General features: G+C 37.2%; 1 protein-coding gene across 8 annotated transcripts in view; it reads left to right on the top strand.

The window, feature by feature from the left end:
- Positions 1–21,152, top strand: part of SLC4A10 (solute carrier family 4 member 10) — a 149,573-nt gene that overhangs the window by 110,893 nt on the left and 17,528 nt on the right. For all 8 annotated transcript variants that reach the window (XM_066190059.1, XM_066190058.1, XM_066190054.1 and 5 more), the window contains exons 9-18: positions 1,079–1,166; positions 1,648–1,794; positions 2,367–2,467; positions 3,859–4,033; positions 4,219–4,352; positions 5,457–5,702; positions 15,714–15,819; positions 18,499–18,660; positions 18,911–19,024; positions 19,540–19,701. In XM_066190059.1, coding sequence (XP_066046156.1) covers positions 1,079–1,166; positions 1,648–1,794; positions 2,367–2,467; positions 3,859–4,033; positions 4,219–4,352; positions 5,457–5,702; positions 15,714–15,819; positions 18,499–18,660; positions 18,911–19,024; positions 19,540–19,701 — 1,435 coding nt within the window. The remainder of the gene's footprint in view (positions 1–1,078; positions 1,167–1,647; positions 1,795–2,366; positions 2,468–3,858; positions 4,034–4,218; positions 4,353–5,456; positions 5,703–15,713; positions 15,820–18,498; positions 18,661–18,910; positions 19,025–19,539; positions 19,702–21,152) is intronic.

Raw genomic sequence — 21,152 nt, 5'->3', positions numbered from 1 at the left:
CACTGACTTAACTATGCAGTATCCCCCCCTTTTTTAAAAAAATTTGTGCATATGTTTGTACACATATTCTGTCTCTCTTTTCCCTTCCCTCTTTTAGTTTCTATAAAGTAGAATTCCAACAGTAGGCAGCGGTGTATTCCAGTTGTTTGCGACACTCAGGACTCACATATGACACTCATGTTTTGCTATGAAATGCAATGCTGAGACTCAGATGCTTGCTTCTAACCAGATAAATAGTAACATTTTCTTTGAATTATACTTTTTAGTTACTTTGTATATTACTTTTTTGATGTTTTCTAGTTTTTCTGTATGTATAAGAAACATTTAGGGACTGAATTGGCTTTGGCAAAAGCTTTTCCTTGTTACCTCCACCCAATTCCCAAAAGAAAGAAAAACACCAAAAGGAAAAGAACAGATTTCTTGATCTTTGGTCAAAATAAAAATAAATAGTTACAATTTAGGACAATTAAGTGTTTTGTTTTTAAACAAAAATGTGTATATAAAAATATTCATCAATATTCATCAAAATGTTCTCTTTTGCATTTTAGCAAAACTGAGAATTTTAGTGATTTCATTTGAATGGATCATCTGCTTTTTATAGAACTTTACTTGCCTACAGCCTCATGTAGAAACTGTCCAGAGCCTTAATGGGAATAAAAATTATATAAAAATTATTTTTATTTGGGTTAATTTAACTTCTCCAATATTGCAATAATTTATGTAACCATAAAAGTTGTTGAATTAACAGAATTAAATAAATTAATGTGTTCTGTACATAGACTGCAATTGCATACATTTATTATGTAAGTTGAGGTTTGTTATGTAAGGAAGTTTTGGTAGTCTCAATCAAGGCTGACTGTTAAGTTTATGATATATTTTTGGAAGCTATTTTCACTTTTTTTATTCTAAGCAGAGCTTCATGTTTAAATGCATGTGTGAGGATCTTGAAGGAGATTATATGTAGTGTTTATCTGAGAGATTCTTCTAGTCCACATTTTAGATAAATATTTCTGTAATATTTATATTAATTTCAACCATCTATCCTTTACAATTTCTTAAATTCACCTTTAATTTTCAGATTTTTGTTTATTCTTCTTGGACCACTGGGTAAAGGCCAACAATACCATGAAATTGGAAGATCAATTGCAACACTAATGACAGATGAGGTATTTTTATTCATGGTTCAGTTTTGTACTAACTGAAGAGGTGTAATAGGGAATCTTCAGTACTTCAGATGAAATGTGGCTAACCATTCTGGTGATGACAACAAGCATTCTAGTTCATTTCATGGTCCTGTGACAGATTATGCTGCTGTAAGGTGATAACAAAATGAGTAACAGTATTCACAAGTGAAGATATCTTCACCAATAAGGCTGCATTTTACACAGCTGCTTTGCAGTGGATTTAATTTTGTTTAAGCTGCAAAATCTCTGGAATATTTAGCAGCCATAAGGATGTTTATCTGTAGCAGCTGGAATTTCTATGAGAACTATGTACCAGAAGCTATTTTCAGTTGAAGCTGAGATGTGTGCTCAGTGGGAACTTCACAAAGTGTGTTCTATTTCAGAGAAGAGGGGCCATTATTTTAGCGAGAGTTCCTTTTTCTATCTCTTTCTCCTCCCACACATATTTTTCAATTTTTCACAGGTATTCCATGATGTTGCTTACAAAGCAAAAGATCGCAATGACTTGGTGTCTGGAATTGATGAGTTTCTCGATCAGGTTACTGTTCTCCCTCCTGGAGAGTGGGACCCAACAATTCGAATAGAACCACCTAAAAATGTTCCCTCTCAGGTTTGTACAGTGTAAAATTCAGACACTTGAAAAAGTTGTGATGAATTTTTATTATGTAGATTTAAGTCTCATTAATTGAGCATTTAACAGAGTCACTGTGTTTTACATCCTCTTTTTATTTTAGGTTAATTTTCTTTAGAAGAACCCTTGACTTGCAAGTATACAGTATAGTGATGACATTTGGTTTAGTTCAGTACTAGTTCTCTCCCGAGTAAATACAGGCAGTTGTATCTAGAGATACTAAATTCAAAGATAAGTGGTCTTAAGCATCCTTGATTATTCCAAACAGCCATGGTTTGCTTTTGTTTTAAGCTTATTGCAAGCATTGGTCAGAACTTGTTACTCTTTAAAATGTTTTCTGATACAAGATCTTTTGTGATCAATTCTTTACTTTAAATTTCACAGAATCACAATTCTTTTTATTATTAACTGTCTGGTAATAGAACTCCTCTACAGCTTATTGTGAGGTTATGTTGATGAATCTTAAAATAAAATTTTTATGCTCATGCTTTTAACTTTCAGAGCCTGTTTCAGTGCTCAAACTCATGAGAAATATCTTTTCCTTCTGGTAGGAGAAGCGTAAGATCCCAGGAGTGCCAAATGGAACTGCAGCCCATGGGGAAGCAGAACATCCTGGGGGACACTCTGGACCAGAACTGCAACGCACTGGAAAGTTAGTGAAAACATATTCAAAATCTTAAGTGTTCAAAGTGATGTTCAAAAGGAATCGCAAGGGTCTGGTTCTCTCTCAGAAGTGTCTTGGCACATGATTTCTTTCAGACATTTGTTCTGATTTGCATGTGCCACGTAGCTGAAGAGGACAATATGTGCTCATTTGCAGAAAGCACGAGAGGGCAAGAGGGTTTGAGTTTTCTCATTGTATTTATGGCAAGCTCCTTTCTCTAATATTTACAAAGGCCAGACTTCTCTTAAACTTGGTTAATGTTTCTTAGTGTTGTACAGGATGAAGGAAAACTTGTGCCATATGTTATGAATACTTAGAGGCGTTTTGTAGTTGAACTTTCTGGGTTGTGCAGCTCTACCATTTCTTTTTTACCTCGGTACGCCGTGACATGTCCTGGCATGAGGTTGTGGTTACCCTAATGGCTGCAGTAGACATCAGAATGAAGAATTTGCCCCAAGGAATACTTATTTTCTCCCATCTAATATGGTGTGGTCAACATCAGCTGTCAGTGGCTGCCTTAGTGCAGTGTAGTTGGGCAATGGATGTTTCTTTTACTTTGCTGCCTCCTGATATTTAAATATTGTTCCTACCTTTAGCACGAAGCTAAAGGTTCAGCTGCAGTGCTGGTGCACACGGGGGCAGGGGAGATGATGGCCAGTCTGGCTGGAAGTTGTTTTCTCACCAGAGAACCTGCTAATTGACAGCTTGAAGGATTGTTTTAATATTTAGGAGGTAGTAGCACTATACCTTTACCACCTTCTTTACTTCAGCAGCATCTGATACACTGTGTGCCTGTGAGGAAAAGAGCATTGTGGGGTTATTAACTTTAGCTGTATGGTATTTTGTAAGGGAGTGTCTGTTCCTAAATATTTGATTATACTTGACACAGTGTAAAAGACAAAAGATGACAGTTCTTGTCCTTGAAAAATGGTAGTGTATATTCATTTCTATCATCAAGTGTATTTAGGAACAGGTTCTCAAATAAAGGATGTGAAGCTCTATATATAAATGTGTGGGCAAATAGGCACTGTGATTCCCCTCTAATTAAACAAATGTAAAGAATTATTTTGTGTAATAAACAGTTTGATACAGTGCATGGGAGTAAGCAATTGTTCAGAACTTTGGGGTCTGGATGATTAGTTGAAGAATTTATAAAAGAGACATGGAAATTAATTTTTTTAAAAACCACAATAATTTCCTGGCTGAAGTTACAAAGGCAGGCATCCTACAAACTTAATTATTTTGAAGGGTGAAACCTAAGAGTATGTATCATTTGATCAAGGAACAGTAGCTTCTCTGCAGTGTAGTTGAAGCAATACTGTAGAAGAAATTTTTGCATGCCACCTTCATTAATTTGAGGTCTTCTATGTTTTCTTTAGATTTTTTGGAGGATTAATTTTAGATATCAAAAGAAAAGCTCCCTTCTTCTGGAGTGACTTCAGGGATGCTCTCAGTCTGCAGTGTCTGGCATCATTTTTGTTTCTCTACTGTGCTTGCATGTCTCCTGTCATCACATTTGGTGGTCTGCTGGGAGAAGCAACTGAAGGTCGTATAGTATGTGTTAAATCTGAACTTTTAAAACAAACTTACATTCTTGGTTTTGTGGTTAGTATTTCCTTACTGTTGCATGAATCACTTCTATATATTGGTGTTTCAATGTTTAGAAGGCTACGGACTAAGACATTGCAAAAAGAACCTGTTTGAAAATTTATGGACACTTCTCTCTGTATCATATTCAGAGTGCAATAGAATCGCTGTTTGGAGCATCCATGACTGGAATTGCCTACTCTCTTTTTGGTGGACAGCCTCTCACTATACTTGGCAGCACAGGACCGGTTTTAGTGTTTGAGAAGATCTTATTCAAATTTTGCAAGTAAGTGAAGATCATGATACTCATCATCCTTCATTTTTTAGGTAAAAGTAGAGATACCACCTATCCCAAAGCTGAAATCCCAAGCAGTGCACTAAATTGTTGCCTTTATCATGTTGCACAGTCCAAAAACTGTGCAGTGAATTGGTTATGCAGAAAGGTGGATTTTCTTAAATTTTGGGCTTTTGTTTGCTTTTAAACCGTCCTTCCTCCCTTTCCCCTTCCCTCAGCTGTTTTGAAGGGAATGACAGCTTCAGGATGTTTGTGGGTTTTTTTTTCTTGTTTGTTTTTTTAATTTTATCATTGTCTACTCTGAGACAATACCTTTAAGTCAGTGGTTTATCTCATCCCTGACTCGAAAGGTGTTGCTTCTCACCAAGAAACTAAGTGCAGTAGAAGTGGTGCCCTCTTTCAATACTCACTAATACAGACCTCACCTGGACAGAGAGAAGGTGAAGTGTCATTCCAGCAGAGCCACATTTAAGCTAATGTTCTGTACTTGACATATCTCTGCCACAGTGTGGGTAAAAATTATGTCTCCATTTGGAAGCCATCATGCCTCTCTGCTATACAGTCTGCTTTTCTGCCTCATTGCTGTGACAGGGACTTCTGTACCAGGATCCCCTGCACAACACAGAGTAGGAAACCCTGCTTAGCACTCAAATTTTCTCACACCTTCAGACAGACCTTTCAGTTTGCTGTGATAATGTCACACGGTGTGTTTGGAGCTCTATTATCATATGCAATAAGCTTACAGAATTTTGATGAAAGTTGTTATAGTTACTCTTTCACGGCTTAAAAAGAAATTGGCAGGTGTTGGCTGTTCACAAAGCAGGATATGGGATAAAGAGTGAGTGGACCTTATACACTTCATGTGTGTGACAACTCTCAAAGCTGCTCATGTAGAGATAGAGCTCTTTGTGTCCTGTTATTTGGGGGAAGAGCTCTGGTCAGGAGGTGACTTGATAGGATCTTCTGTTCACAGTAAGTACATAATTTCTGATTCAGACTGTCCCCAGAAAGGAAATTTTGGTGCTGCCTTGTCTCAATTCATTGTGGCTGGACAAAAGGTTCAGTGTGTTAATTTTTTTTTTTAATTATTTTTAGAGAGTATGGGTTGTCATACCTTTCTCTGAGAGCCAGCATTGGGCTGTGGACTGCAATCCTGTGCATCATCCTTGTTGCAACTGATGCAAGCTCCCTAGTCTGCTACATTACCCGGTTTACTGAAGAAGCCTTTGCTTCTCTTATCTGCATCATTTTCATTTATGAGGCCTTAGAGAAGCTGTTTCATCTCAGTGAGACGTATCCAATCAACATGCATAATAATTTGGAGCTGCTGACAAAGTACTCGTAAGTAGGATTTCTTCTGTTAAACTGTTAGGGTTGTTTTTTTTTTCCATAAGTTTTCTTTGCAAGGAGCACAGCAGGAAAAGTTTGCAGTAGTTGCAGCATGAGGAAGCTATTTAGTCATTATGCTCTCTTCTCGAAGTAGTTGTTACTGGGGGGATGTGTTTTAGACCTCAGTTTTAGGTCTCTATTCATTTTTATTTAATGAGACTAAACTCATGGTCTCTTCCCGTAACCTTGTACTTAAGATTTATAATCTTTCAATGGCAACAGCATGTTCAGATAATGTTTGTGTATCATATTTATCTTGTTTTGGTTTGGTTTTTTCCCCCCAAATTGAAATATTCACCTTTCTAAAAGGTTAGAAGTTGATGTACCTCCTTTATTTTAACCTCCCTGGCATTTAATCCCACAAGAGCTGAAGTGGATTTGGAATTGTTAGATGCATCTTAGTAGCTCATAATGAATTTGTTCTAAACACAAAGATTTTTAATCTAACTCAGTGTAAACAGCTTTGCTTTACTGTGAACTTTAGACAGGTAATAATCTACTTGGGGAATAAAAAAGTGAATTGCTTTTATCAATATTGTCTCATTGAGAAGTAAAGCCTCATAGACCTGTTTCTGTGATATGAGAACAACAATGTTCTAGTAAAAGGGCAAGATCCTAGTCTGTCCTGAGGCCAGTTAAGCTTGCTCACATCAGTAAATAAAATGTCATTAAAAAGCATTTTCAATGAAAATCTCTCTCCAGAAATGTCTTTATTATTTCACTGAACCCATTTGAACCCTCTGCATGAGCTGGGTGGGGCCGTAAAGCAACAGTGCTTGAACAGTGCCACATCTTCTGTTCACTGGAAAAAACAGGAGTGTCTCAACCAAATGTCTCATTTGCATTTTAAGCTGGGAAAAACAGAACACAGCAACAGAGAAAACATTTGAGCTTTGTGTATATCATCTCTAGAAAAATAGTTAGCATATCCTGAATCTGAATGTACATTATATACCTTAATACACAGAACAAGTTAAATTAGAGAAACTATAGTTCTGCCATGACATACTCTCATCATTCTGGAAATATTATTATTCCTCTCCAATAGTCTTTTTCTTTATTCTCTTTTGTGTACTTGAAGTTGGGAAATATTGATTTCACAAGGAATTAGAAGCTTTTCCTGCAGCATCTGATTCCAGTCCTTCTACTTGTAGTTTAAATGGGTAACAAACTTGGGCTGAAACTGGTCCTGTCCTTAAAGGACCAGCATACTCTGTTACAGAAGCTAATTAGTATCTGCTGTTTTGCTAATTAAAACAGCTGTTTGCATTTTCCTCTTTGGGGATTTTAAAGACAAGTTTTTAATTGTTAGTAAAGCCTTGGCAGGTCTTTAATTAGCCATGGGTAATCTTCAAAAGGTTGAGCAACTCATTTCTCTTTGAATGCTCATCCAAAGCTTATGTAAAACTCTATGTTGGATCTGCAATTCTATGCTATAAAACTTGGGTTATACTGTAAAATTTCTGTGTTTTCTGTTGCCCACTCAAAAAGTTGATGATAAATTGGTCAGAACACTGAATATATTTGAAATTTTCAGTGTATGCTGTGGCCCAGCCATCCTCTTTTCTCCCATAGGCTTTCTGAGGATGCTCTGATGTCCATAGGTAGTCTGTCTACATGCCAGTACTGTTCCTTTGCCCTGGTGAGGACATGAGTTTGACCCAGGAAAGGTCATTGGCATTCTGTTAATGCTCTCTTTGGAGTACTAGAAAGACAAAGAAAATAGTGATTTTAAATGGTTGGTATTTCAACCAGATTGAAACTGTATTTCAAGTAAGAAAGAGAACCCATTCTGTATTTTTGGTGGGCTTGAATTCTGTTACAAACAGTCTCTGTTGCAGGAATTTGATGTAAAAGGCTGCACTACATGCATCTCTTATATTTGAGAGTATAGGAGTCATTACTAATATCTGCCATAATACACCTTAGAACATTAGAGAAAGAATGTTCATAACAGTTGGGATTTTCTTTTTTTAGTTTTTAATCAACCATACCCAAATATTTAAAAATCAACTGAAAATCCTCCTTAAAGATTTTTTTAAAAATTGCATTTAGCATTTTAGTAGAAGGTTTTGAGTTTGTTACAGAATTATACCTCAAAAGGACGAAAATATCTTGTTGCATGATCTAATTAATGTAAAACTAGACATGATGCACTTTTTACTCATTTTTAAATTTTATTTTTACTCTGTATTTAAATATTACCCCTGATCTTTTCATGATCTACTTGCAGGCAAATCCAGTCAGCATTTATATGTAACTTTTTCCTAAAACACCATATTTTTGATACGGATGATGAAGAATAAGGTATTTAAGTGGTAAATCAAAGGAAGGACAAAGACAACCTGGTTTTCAGTGTGGTACTATGCTGTATGTTTTATTTTAAGCTGCATTGTTTTGAAGGAATTTGAATAAAGCAGCTACATTTTTTATTAAATTAAATACAAATACTTCTTGATCAGAGCTTGTCTTTCTATTTTTTTTAATGTGACCTTTTTGTATTTGTCATGCCATTAGCATTTGTAGGTTGGCATAGCAACTCTCTTATTTCTGCACTCTCCTCCTCCTGTTTTTTTCCTACCCTGGTAGCAAATATATCTCCAGTTAGTGAAACCTGTCTGGAACACTGATGCCCATCAGTTTTAATGTGTATATTAAATAATAGAATGTAATTTTTGCTAGGAAAAGAGAACCCCTTATTGGAGCAGATAAAACCCACTGTTTTAAAAAGGAAAACCGAATAAGCATTGTGGATGAATGTGATTTAGAAAGCAATCCAGTATTCTTTAAAATACAAGCATTTTACAATAGTTATCTTAGAATACAGAAGTTCAGTTATTTCTCAGGGTGAGGTTGCTTAGCTCTTTATATACCTTTTTGGTATATAAAGGAATTTTATATACCTTTTTGGGTTTTATTAATTCTTTTTTCAAAGTGATGAATTCATGTGGTTTTAATAATTTTTTACCAGAAGTTACTCAATTATTAACAGATTACATTGAATAATTTTAAAGTGATTTCTTGGCATAGTAATATGCATATTGCAATCTGTCTTGGTATTGACATGCACTTAAGCATTAGGAGTAGAAAATCCCACTCTGATGTAATTAGGGAGCCAAGATCATGTCAATCTCAGTATCATTTCAGACTATAGTAACCATTGCTTCTAGAAGGCATTGTGAAGATTAGTTTTGTTCATAGGGCTGTTTGCACAAGCAAGTTTTAAATCTTCCATTATCTATATAAATTAATCTAAATACGTCATTATTGGATGCAAATTAGCATCCCTAATTTGTATCCTGTATCCCTTAAGCTGCAGGTGGAATGAGAAGAGTCAGTGATGATGAGTACAGTGTTGCTCATTATGGTCCCAGGCATGTAATTAAATTCCAATTCCTCTAATAATTTCTTTGAAGTTAGATATGAATAACAGATTTTCTGTTCCCCTTCTTTATAGGGTTTTTTCTACAGTTAAGTAACTGTGCCATACGCTGTGTGTCCTTCCCTAAGAATATCCCTCTTCTTCCCAGAACCATGCAAGTGCCATCACTGAGTTTAACTGCCGGTTCCATTTTGCGTCTTGACCAACCTTGGAATCCAGGCTTTCTTTTTCTTCATTCTGTTTTTTCCAAGACTTCTCTGTGCCTGCCCAACCCAACCGACTTGTTTGTCTCTTTCTCCTCCATTTGAACACAGAGAATGCCCACCTTGTTTTCTTCTTTCCTACTACTCATCCCCTCCACTTTGGAAATAGATCTCCTTGTTAAGCAATTCTCTACAGCATTCTGTTTGTAGTTGAGAGCTGGTCTACACACTGCCTTCCAAACCTGGGGAGGCTTACAAAAAATCTGTTGGTGGTTTTGTTACAGTACCTTTATGTGTATTGGTGCATTGCACCTGAACAATTGAAACTCCAGCTGACCATATAGCACTGTAATGTATTGCAGTAATTATTTCTGTACCAGTGTTATACTGAACCTCTCCTCCTCAAGTGTATGTGCTCTTAACTTTGGAAGCAGGGTGAAGTGGCACCCTAGAAATATTCACGGTGAAAGCTTTCAGATGAATTGTCAATGTCCCCCGGAGTTGCACTGCTTTTCTGCACAGGAACTTGTGTGTATGGCAGTTAGATACCATAGTGCTGCTGTGAGTGCAAGGACTGCATACTGCACCAGATAGCTAACAGAACTCAACATTCAAGGTTAACAAAGCTACAATATGATTATAAATCTGTTTTCTAGACTTTCCTCTTGACAAAAAAACCATTCTTCTCCTGATGTGCTATCCAAAGGAACCTGATTCTTTGAGATTTCTTCAGTCTAACATCAGTTCCCCTTCTCCAATTTATCTTTTTTTTCTCTGTGAAACTACTGTGCTGCTGAGTGCATTGTTTAGGTGCTTTAATAGGCTTTTTTTATTTTCCTCCTGTACTTAACCAACTAAACTATACAGACTTGTAACCTTAGAGAATATATGTGGATGCCTACTGATGTTCGTGACTGTCAGAGATGGGCCGCATAACTTAATTGTCCTAATTCAGGATGGCAGATCTCATAAATAAATGAAGAAAAAAATCTTGCCTTGCCATGACAGCTGTGCGGTGAAAGGGTTTCATGATACTGAGAATAGAACTTAACTGACAAGTCCATTTTCCATCACTATTAATTATTTTGTTCCGAGTCTTTTCTCCACTGAGACTTTGATTTAGCTGGTATGAAGGTTGGCACGAGAAGGAATATGGTAAATATAATGTCAGGGATATATAGGTATTGCAGGTATGAGACAGCACAGAAGACATCATTTTATGATACTGTTGTTGTCCTCTTCCCATGGAAGTTCTTAGAGAAACAGAAGGATTCTGTGAATGCCCATAATTCACATAAAAATGTTTTATTTGGAGAAAACATAAACATGCATAGCATTCTGCTATTAATATACTTCAGCCTTGTAAACGCAACGTAAAGAATACCTACACATATACCTTACTTTAAAAACAAACCTGGTGATGTTATCCTTCATTTCATACTGTCATCCTCCTGTGTCTCTGTTATGTGATCAGTGCACAGCACGCTCAGAGCGTCCTCTGTGCTGGGGGAAAACCTTCCTACTCATACTACCAAATATGCTCTGATATTCAGTGAGACATATTGTTTAAACAAGCACATTTTGCAACTTATTTGTCATACTTGCCTGTAGTTTTTTAAGTATTATAAATATTCATATTGAGTGAATCTTATTCTCAGGCTATCTTAAGTGAGCCAGAAAGGCATTTTTCTCTTCTAGGAAGGGGAAATGGTATATTGACTAATCAGGAAGAAGCTGCAGTTGCATCTTTTCTAGATCATATCCTTATCTAGTATAAATAGGTGTAGCTTGCAATATGTAAATGCTGGAAAACAGAAGAGATCCGAACCAGTGCCTTTTGGATTGTATAAAATTGTCAATAGTAAGTGCCTCCTAGTCTTGAAAACATCCTACTGAAAAATGGCAGCTGCCGAGGGGTGAATGGCCTGGGGCTTTCAAAGGGAGCTGCCCTGCTTAAGTGTGTTTTATTTACTCACAGAAACGCTGTCTGAGGCTCTTTTTTGAAGCTGGACTAGCACCATGTTGCATTAACGTCTGTGTGGGGAGCAGAGCATGCATGACAGAGTAAAGAGAACAAAATGGTGTAGAAGCAACCTGAAGAGTCAGGGGTAAGAGGTGGATATTGTAAAGATTGGAAGGACTAGACTGAGGTTAATTTGAATTGAACAAATACTAGGTAACAAGTTTCTTGTTTTGCAGTTACCAGAAAATTACAGTCAGGATGAAAGTAGTTTTAGTACAGAACCTTTCACCTGACTAGTTGTTGAGCAGCCATGATGTTTGTTTTATTGCTAATCTAAAAAGGAGGGTGAAAAAATTTCCCAACTTGACATATAAAGTGACAGGGTTTTAATTTGCTAGCTAATATTCCCTTTCCCATAGTCCTGAGAAAGAGGGATCATGCAGACAGTTTTTTTGGTGCTATTAAGGATAGTCATAACTGTTCCTTTGGGGGAACAAAGAACGCTGCTAGTCATCTGAGATTTCCTGAAGTTGCTGTTGTGAGATCCTAGCTCTGTTCTCTGAAAACAGGACAAGTTGTAGATGTTGCATGCAGTGAAGTTAGGATGGCTGCCTCTAATTAATGAAGTGAATGAAATTGAGACTTATGAACCAAAACCTAAAACAGTGAAGAAATTGTGGGGAGTTTGGGAGGACAAAGAAGGGAAGTGGGGAGTGACCTTATACTGCCTGTACTGTTACAGTTGAATTGGTGCTGAAGATTTAGCTGAAATTTTGATCTTCCTGTAAAAGGGAGAGCAATGCAGGCTCCAGGGGATACTCATTTTTCATGCAGTCCTAAAATTTATTACTTCTAGTCTACCTTTGTTCTCCATTCTGATTTGCCAGAGATTTCTTGAGCGATATTTGGAATATTTGCTCTGGTTGTTGTTTCTAGCTAGCTGGTTCAAGTTGTTATTCTTTAAGTTCTCATTTTGTCAGTTCTAATCTTACAATAGTTCTGAGTTGTCTGAAGACCATCTTGTCTGAAAGGGTTTATCAACCTCAGATGTATAATCCACTTCTTATTAGGCTGTATTAGATTTTTAAATACCCTAAAAGAAAGCAAATTCTACTGATATCTGCCTAGCTGCAAAATATGAACATTTTAAATACAGGTAGGGACCTGTGACTGGGTATCTAGTGCCATTTTAGATCTCTCAGCCTCCAGCTGCTTTGAAAGCAAAGGCATGAGTCAACAAATATCCTCTCATATGTGCCAGCTCATCATGGATGTCACAGATACCATGGAGTGTACAGTCACCCATACTTTAACATCGGAATTGCTACCAGGAGATCAGAATGTCTTGCGGTATCCAAAAGTGTAAAGATTAAAAGTGAATTATTTCTGTCATCAGTGTGATAAAGTGTATGTGTTGAAATTGGCAGCAAAGATTGCCCCCCATAGTGACACCTATGCTTTTGCTGCCACAACCGGTGTCAGGTTCCTTCCTGCCTGTATTCCAGCCACGATGAAAGAGAATCAGAAGAATCCTTCTGAATCTTTTGGCATCAGGAAGATGATTTCTGGCCTATTACTCAAAGACACAAGAGTACGTTGCTAAGTTGGTACTGTACTTAAAGCTGAATATGTTGCTTAGAAAATACAGGTGTTTGTATAGTCTGTTACTCATTTGGTAATAGCATGAACTCCACACAGATCCCTTGTCGTGGGCAAATGCTCAGCACTTTAAACAACTTTACAAGAATGTAAGAGCATTTGAACCTCCAAGAGGAAATAATTTTTTGCTTATTCCAGCCTTCTGAGTAATATTTTATCAGGAAAATAGAAGGATGTGTTGATGTTAACTATTCAGCATATTTTATTTTTTCTGGCAAAACTACTCAAGGTAAAAATGGCAATGAAAGATTAAAATATTAAAAAGAATAAAGTAGGAAACATTATTTAATGAATGTGAGATTCTCCTTGCAGGTCAGTTATGCTGGGAAATAGTTATCATTGAAGCAATTATATCTGCTATGAAATGACACATTTTGGTAGATAATGTTTTTATGTTTTGGCACTGAATGGTACCTTCATTTGTGTTTTCTGGGATGGACAGGGAGTGTTTTACTATCTCACAGTTCTATAATGTTAAGCAATTAGTGGGATGCTGGAAGACAGTAATACCATGATACAATCTCACATCAAAATGTCAGTGTTGCCAAAACACATACAATATTGAAAGCAATGTAATGTTGTACTTATCAAAACACTGAGATCATTGTTTGAATGGTCTTCTGAGTAGAAACAGGATCTGATCTCTACAGTTAGAGCCTAGTTCTGCTCCCATTCAGTGACAAAAGCACTGTGCAGGGTGATTTTGGTCTGCGTGGGTGTAGTTTGCGCAAGTCACTTATCTGCTGTTGATCAGTCTGCCATTGCTAAATGCCTGTGAAACTTGGCAAAGACCAGACTGGAATGCTGTGCAGGAGGAATGTGATAGTGCTGTAGAAATAAACAGGTGATCTCATGTGAAGGTGATTTACCTGAGCTGTAACTACAGCTTCAACTGTCACGTTTCTGAGGAAGTAGAAATTTTGGCTCCTCTAACCTCTAAATGTAATTTTGCAGTTTGCCGCAAGTGTAGCTGTACCATATAGTGCTGGCGACAGGCACAGTCTTCCCTTCTAGTGAGGAAGTGACTGAGTGAGCAGCCCGTGCCGCCCTGGCCTGCTGTAATCACACCCAGCGGGTGTGGCCCGGCGCCCGGCCACTCTGCGATCGGCGAGGGACACCAGGGGCCAGGCAGCTCCTGTGCTCACAGAGAACAGCAGTAACCTGACACAGCCACCTCTGCACTGCTGCATGGACGTCCAATACTCCCTTGCAATACATGATGTAGCCATACTGTTTGCTTGCTTTATGCTGCTGCTGTAGCTCACTGGTAGTGATGTGCTTCTTTTAACCCATTTTGTGATACTTTGAACTGTGTATTGAACACGCATTCATCCTGCACTTAGGGCCTGATCCAAAGCATATTAAATATGTTTGAAAGATACAGTCAAGGACTTTTGGCTCAGGCCCTCTACTGCTCTGAATGTAGTTGCTTTTCTTTTCTTTATTTATTTTTTTTAAATTTTTTTATTTTTGCTTTTTGTTCATGGGCTGTAAGAGTTTTTCTTTTGTAAATAGCTGCATTTAAAATAAAAGCAAGGAATTGCACAAAGACAACCTGCATCTTTCCCTATCTGTGTATTAAATGCAGCTGTTGTCACATGTATAGTATTGTAATTGAAATAGAATGTCAGTGTTGTGTCCTCACGTTTCTAGTAGGTAGAATTTCATATATAGAAAATATATAGAAAATCAGACAAATCTAGATGAGTATTGTAATTTTGTGGAAAGATAAACAGCCACATAGAAAATAGATGGCGTTGGTAAGTGAATAAACTGATATTCTGCTACAGCTGTAATGCAATTTATGCTCAGTGGCTCTGCAAACAATAGTCAGATGTTATTCTGTCCCCAGATTCTCCTGAAGACTTTATCAGAGCGTACACAATTTATTTAAAGTCATCATAAGTGCAATAAAATACTAGCAGGCTAGATAGTGCTATAGATTATTAAAGTAGGATTAATTTCAAGCGTATTGGAAAATGCACTTGACATCTTGGATCCTATAGTATCCTGGATGTTTTGAAGGCTTTGTCAAAGAAAAAGCCTCCCACAGTTGCTTCAGAGGCTTTAAAGATTTAATTTTGATTTTAAATTACCTATTTGCAGTATTGTCCTCCTACACTGCCTCGTCACATTTTGCGTGTTAAAATACACAATTTAAAATGAAAAGTGTGCTTTTACAGCAGCTGTGGGGAAAGGAAAAACAAGGGACACAGAGTTCAGAGAGCCTTTGGTACTGGTAATCTTGACACTCAGAACCCTGACAGTTGACTGGGTAGTTGGGCAGTTTTACATGCAAAGGCACTTCTTCATCTGGGAAAGAAAGAGCATACAGAGAGTTTCTTATTTGAGAAATGGATCAGCCTGGAACCGAACATAGCATCTAAAGTCCATGTGAGAAGTGTTAGGTGTAAGAGGGTGCAACAGGAATGGCATTTTCTCAGTATTACAGACTGTGCTCAGAAGTATCAATAGGCAAGGAAGAAAAGAGGTGGTAAAACTTAATGTGATCAGTGGTTTGATCAGTGGTTGTCACGTTACGTACTATATATGCATATGCACCTCACAGCAAATGATAGTCTAGTAATAGCACTAGCTACTGAACTACAAACTGCTTCAAAGCATGCATTTACTGAACCCATTTGAATTAATTATCTGTCAATGTAGAGCATAATTTCAGTGTATGATAAAGTTGATAATTTGAATTTATATCTGATATATCTTTTATTATTAAGGAAAATTTTTTTTCTTTTCAGATGCAATTGTGTGGAACCAGAACATCCTAGCAATAAAACCTTACAATACTGGCAGGACTACAATATATCTGCATCTGATGTGCCATGGGGGAACCTAACTGTGTCAGTAAGTAAATTTTGGAACTTAATAAATAAAGGTATAGCCAAAAATAATTTTGTCCATCTTGCTGCAACAAATACATTAAAAAATACCATATTTTTCTGGTCATATTTGTTCAAATAAATAATAAAATATACTTAACGAAAATTAACATGGACTTTATAGCATTATCTCCTTTTGTAAGCTTTTTTGCAGCCTCTGATAGTACATGTTAAAGCAAGTGTGTGCATTTTATGCCCTGCTTTGGAACCTTCCTGACACACAAGCAAAAGAGCTTGGCTGAGATTAAGTCAAACATGTCAAATGACAATGAATTTGTCCTAAATTCTGCCAGATGGCAAAACCAAAGTTCCCTTGTGTAGAAAGAGTCAGAAGCATTTATTTCCCCTAAAACACCCTTGCAATTGTTTAGGCTATAAAAAAGAGGATGGGAAGAAATTTTGTAACATTTTCTCTTCAGTGACCACTTTTTTCTTACATAAGTTCTGTAATTTTTTTTTTTTTCCCAGGGGACTAAAGGGAATAAAGCTACAGTTCAGTGGGGCTTGCATGAATGTGTAACAAGTCTCTTAACAGCACTCTTTCCTATGTTTAAAGGATTTATATAATTCAAGTTTGCCTTCTTCAAAGTGACATTTACAACTTGATTATCAAGTCTTGTGTTGAGATTGGGCCACCACTTTTTCTTGCAAACGCATCATTTCATTACACAGTCAAAGAGAATCGAGTGCAAAAGACACCAGACTGAAGAGAGAACTGAATTAACCAAATCATAGACATAATCAAATGGAACACTTAAAAGCCAATCTGGCGGACTGTCTCCAGAAGATACTGTTCTTTTTTTTTCCAAAGGCAGGAATGCAGAAGAGCTCATGTTAAGTAAGGGCTGTCTTCCATGGCTCCTCTGTCTTGCTTCCATGCCTTGCTCTGAGCAGGGACTGCTCCTCAACTCTGTTGGTGTGGCAACAGCAGAAAGAAAGTTGAGAACTGCTGGCCTGAGGGATTCCAGCAGTCCAGAATGAATATTCTCAAAATTGCAGCACACTCTAAGAGCATCTGTGCAGGGGCAGACTCCTCCTCTCACTTTCTCAGATCTCTGACAGTGTTTTTCAGAGTACATTTGCAGCTGAGGAGATTTAAAATAACAGATTTTGTTTTAACTATAAATGTAAAAGACTGGCTGCATTATATAAAACCCTTAAAAACTTCTGTGAAAGCGTATTACCAAAACTTGAGTTTACACAGGTAGCAGTATAACCGACCAACTTTTCCCATGAGTCCCTATAGTTGTCAAAGAAATAACTGAATTTTTTTATACTTTTGTGTCTTTATTTCTTGCAAGCATCATCAAGAAACTTCTATGTTCTAGAGAGCTGCAGTAAGCGATTAGACTTTGCTGTCTGTAAATATTTGGTCAGACTCACCCCATTATGTCTCTTTTGCTGCTCTTATCTTCATATATTTCTTGTGTCTAGTTGAAATATTTCAAGTTTCTGAAGATCTGGATTGTCATTCTCTCTTAAACCCAACGATTATTTTTTCCTATCAAGACAAACCAAGTGTAAGCAAAGGATTTTGGACCAAGTATGAAGAGGATTTTGGACAAGTGAGAGGAGGATTTTGATGGTGACAAAATCCTCTTCAGGAGGCATGTGATGAACTTCATGCCAAGTTTACTGCTATACCAGTATAAAAAGCTTTTTACTCCATTGTCTCGCAGTCATCAAGTAGCAATTGTGTTTTTTTCCAAGACAATCTTTGTTCAAAGCCGAAGTTTCCCATAACATGGTATTGTGCAGCGAGTCTGATAAACCAGTGACACACTTGATTTAATATGAAAAGATCCTGATCTGGCAGGTTGGTTCTGCCTGGAATCCCTGATTCTGGGTGCAGCATTTCATTTTTCTTAGTAAGTGTGGAAGGATTGGGAAGGATAAAGAAAAGATTGTGAGTCCAGAGCTGGTAGCTCACGTTTCTAGAGCAACTCTTTATGATTTTAGACTACTAAGGATAGTAGTGGAGAAGTACTGGAAATGCTTTCCACTGTATCTGCATATTTATAATAAATTAATAATATTAAGTATAATTGACTTTAAAGATTTTGGGTTTTCCGGCATTTTATCAGATCTTTTTTTAAGAAAAAGACAATTTGCAGGATGTGCTGCCCCCGTGTGGTATTAAATGTTCAAAAATGCTCCTTTCAGGCCAATGCCAAACATCCTAAGTAGCTTTTTCTTCAGTTGCTGGGCCTGTGAAGTGAAAAGAAAAAAAAGCTCTTCTTGAGAATGCACCAGGAGCAGCCTTTCTCTTTGTGCCTTTTGAACTTTGCTTTCCACACTTGAAGAGTGTTAGTAAGTGTAAATCTGTATTTGTACACAGAAAATGAATCAGCGTACTTGCTGAGTTTAAAAAAATCCTGGTTCTATATTAATGACTTTATTTATGGTTTGTCTTAGCAACTTCATCATTTAATATGGCTAAAAAAGAGACTCCTTTGAGAATTTTCCATGCAGACTAGATACATGCATAGTGAGTTTTAAGTTTTAAAAGAATAAATATCTAGAAGTTGTTTTACTATTTCTAGCAGTACAATTTGCTTGCAATTTTAGAAAAGAAGTGGCAAAGAAAAGGGTAGTGCAGGCATGGATAATTTTTAGAGCGATACTGTTTTTCTCTCCCTGACAGGAATGTAAAAAGTTTCATGGTGAGTTTGTTGGGCGAGCCTGTGGTCATCATGGCCCCTACGTTCCAGATGTCCTCTTCTGGTCTGTCATCCTGTTCTTCTCTACTGTAACGCTCTCGTCCACGCTGAAGCAGTTCAAAACTAGCCGATACTTCCCAACAAAGGTGTGTGCCGTTATTGCAATTCAAAGGTTGTCATTAGGCATGTCTAAGCGAGAATTCCATCTGCATTGCAAATTCATTTAACTGCTGTTGAAGTAGACAGTGCATCTTTCCTCTGTAAGAAACTTGTATTAGAATAAGTATGGTTTTAGCTGTAAGATAAAGCTGTAAGCTGTACTAAAACAGTGCAGAAAAATCTTAAATCATACCTGGAGGTTTGAGTTAAAATTGTAATTTCTCTCAATAATTGTAGGTACGCTCTGTTGTCAGCGATTTTGCTGTCTTTCTCACTATTTTGTCCATGGTATTAATTGACTATGCCATTGGAATTCCATCACCAAAACTTCAGGTTCCAAATGCTTTTAAGGTAAGTTGTTGATAAAATTGCACTACTTTATAATTTTGCAAAGTAATCCACTGCGTTTGGTTTATAATTTTTTATTATCATCCTCAGGGAGTAGTGATGTTATTTTAAAGTTTTTGTGTTTACAAGGAATTATGCAACCTCTCTGATCTGTGAATCATGTAAGTGAACCTCTCCCATCAGGCCCCATCATGCTTCTTAATGTTATCTCTGCAGAGATTAACAAGGCTCAAATTACCCACATCCTAGACTACTGTAATGTTCTGGGGCTTCCTCCAAATCAAGGAGGAATCAAGTTTACCGTATCAAGGAAACCAAGTCTGTTACAATCGAGATGATTTTATTATATGTAATTTCATGTTTTGGCATCAGAGGAAGTTTAGCATGTTTTTTAGTGCTCTATAGAAGTCGGTTTTGAAGAAAGTCATATCCTAATAATGTTTTGTATGTATTCTTGTGAAATTGAAATGTAAATAATCCTTACCATTCTGACTGGCCATGCATGACTGTTTCTGTAGCCCACCAGAGATGATCGTGGCTGGTTTATTACTCCTTTGGGGCCTAATCCTTGGTGGACAGTGATAGCTGCTGTAATTCCAGCCCTACTTTGTACTATCCTTATCTTTATGGACCAGCAGATCACAGCTGTCATTATCAATAGGAAAGAACACAAACTAAAGGTATTCAGTCAAAATTTATACTTTCACTGTTGTTTTCTGCTTCAGATTATGTAATGTCCATCCCTCTACTTGTGTATGCTAGTTTGTTGTGCATTAAATAGAACCTCTCTAAATTTTTAGGCTTTTTTCTTTGTTGGTCTGTCTAGTACCTGTGCCCTCTGTCATTGATCCACTGCCTTACAGTAGAGTTTATGAATGTTATTTGGAACACAGGTTCTGAATTAAGAAAGTGCTACCTTCTGTGCTTTAGTAGAATTCATTCGCTTAAAGAGCAAAAACACCTTGAAGTTAATAATCTCCCTAAATACCACAAAATTAATTGCCTCTTTAGGTATTGACAGTGTTGTTCTACTGGATTGGATTTTTAAAAACTACTCGGGTTATTTTGCAATAGGAGATATTTTTCCCTCTTTTCAGCCTTCTCTGTCATTCTACCCATCCTGTTTTTTTTTTTTTTTTAATGCCCTTCCTATGTTCAAGAAGGGAGAAGAATAAAACTGAGCCTTAGAGGCACAATGGGTTCTTAAAACAACACAGGACAACTTCCTGCTCTGTTCTCCAACACTTTAGTTGCCTACAGATGGAGAGAGAAAAAGGGACATCACCCCTCAGAAAAACTGTTGGGCAAAATCTAGCAGCAGGTTTCTGTACATGTATATGCAGCAAGCTTAGGCTTTTTTTTGACATACTTTTAATAAGCAGCAATCCAATCCCAAGTTGCTTTAGCAAATGCATTTGCAACCTTCACTTTGCATTGCCTCTTCTTGGATGATTGTGACATTTGATATGTTCTTTTTTTGCCCTCTTTGTCAGCCTGGCTCTTCATGTCAATCCATAGCATTGCATGTGGTTAACTTGACAGATGCAGGAATTTGCTGCCAAGCTTTGGAATGTGTTTTTTCAGCACTGGCATCTGGGAGTCAGATGGTCCTCCTGGCTGCCCCCTTGTCTTGCTGCGTTTTAGTTTTGCTGGGGTCTGGTGTAGCATCACCTGTTGCTATGCTTCCTTTTCTTCCCATATGTCAGGTTCCTCAGATCATGTATGAATGTGAGGAAATGCTCTCGGATTCTGTATGCATTAGCAGATACATTCCTCATAAATGTGTCAGAAGGTAAAAAAAGGTGTCTCTGTTAGGATTTAGAATTAAACTCTTTCTTTGAGTGCATTGTGCCTGTAACTAATATCTGTGTTTGACACATCTCTGAATTTGTAAAGATGTGTCTTGGAGATAAGACTCATAAGCACTTTTGGGGAGTGAGGGAAGGTTGCTAGAGTTGATTCTCTTCATTTCCTTTACTTTCCCCCCTTTTTAAATAATGTAAGCAAATAAGATAGCATTTTCATTTTGATAAGTGGCTTACATTTTCATAAACCCAGACGCTTCCCGTTTTAGAAGTAAAAGTTGTCTTCATAAAGAAATGATTTGTTTGCTTCCAACTCATTTTCCCCT

The sequence above is a fragment of the Chamaea fasciata genome, unplaced genomic scaffold (assembly GCF_029207755.1).
Source record: "Chamaea fasciata isolate MVZ Bird 193981 ecotype frontalis unplaced genomic scaffold, bChaFas1.0.hap1 SCAF_8, whole genome shotgun sequence".
Taxonomy (NCBI): domain Eukaryota; kingdom Metazoa; phylum Chordata; class Aves; order Passeriformes; family Sylviidae; genus Chamaea; species Chamaea fasciata.
The sequence above is the reverse complement of the archived record's forward strand: the minus strand, read 5'-3'. Positions and strand labels throughout refer to the sequence as shown.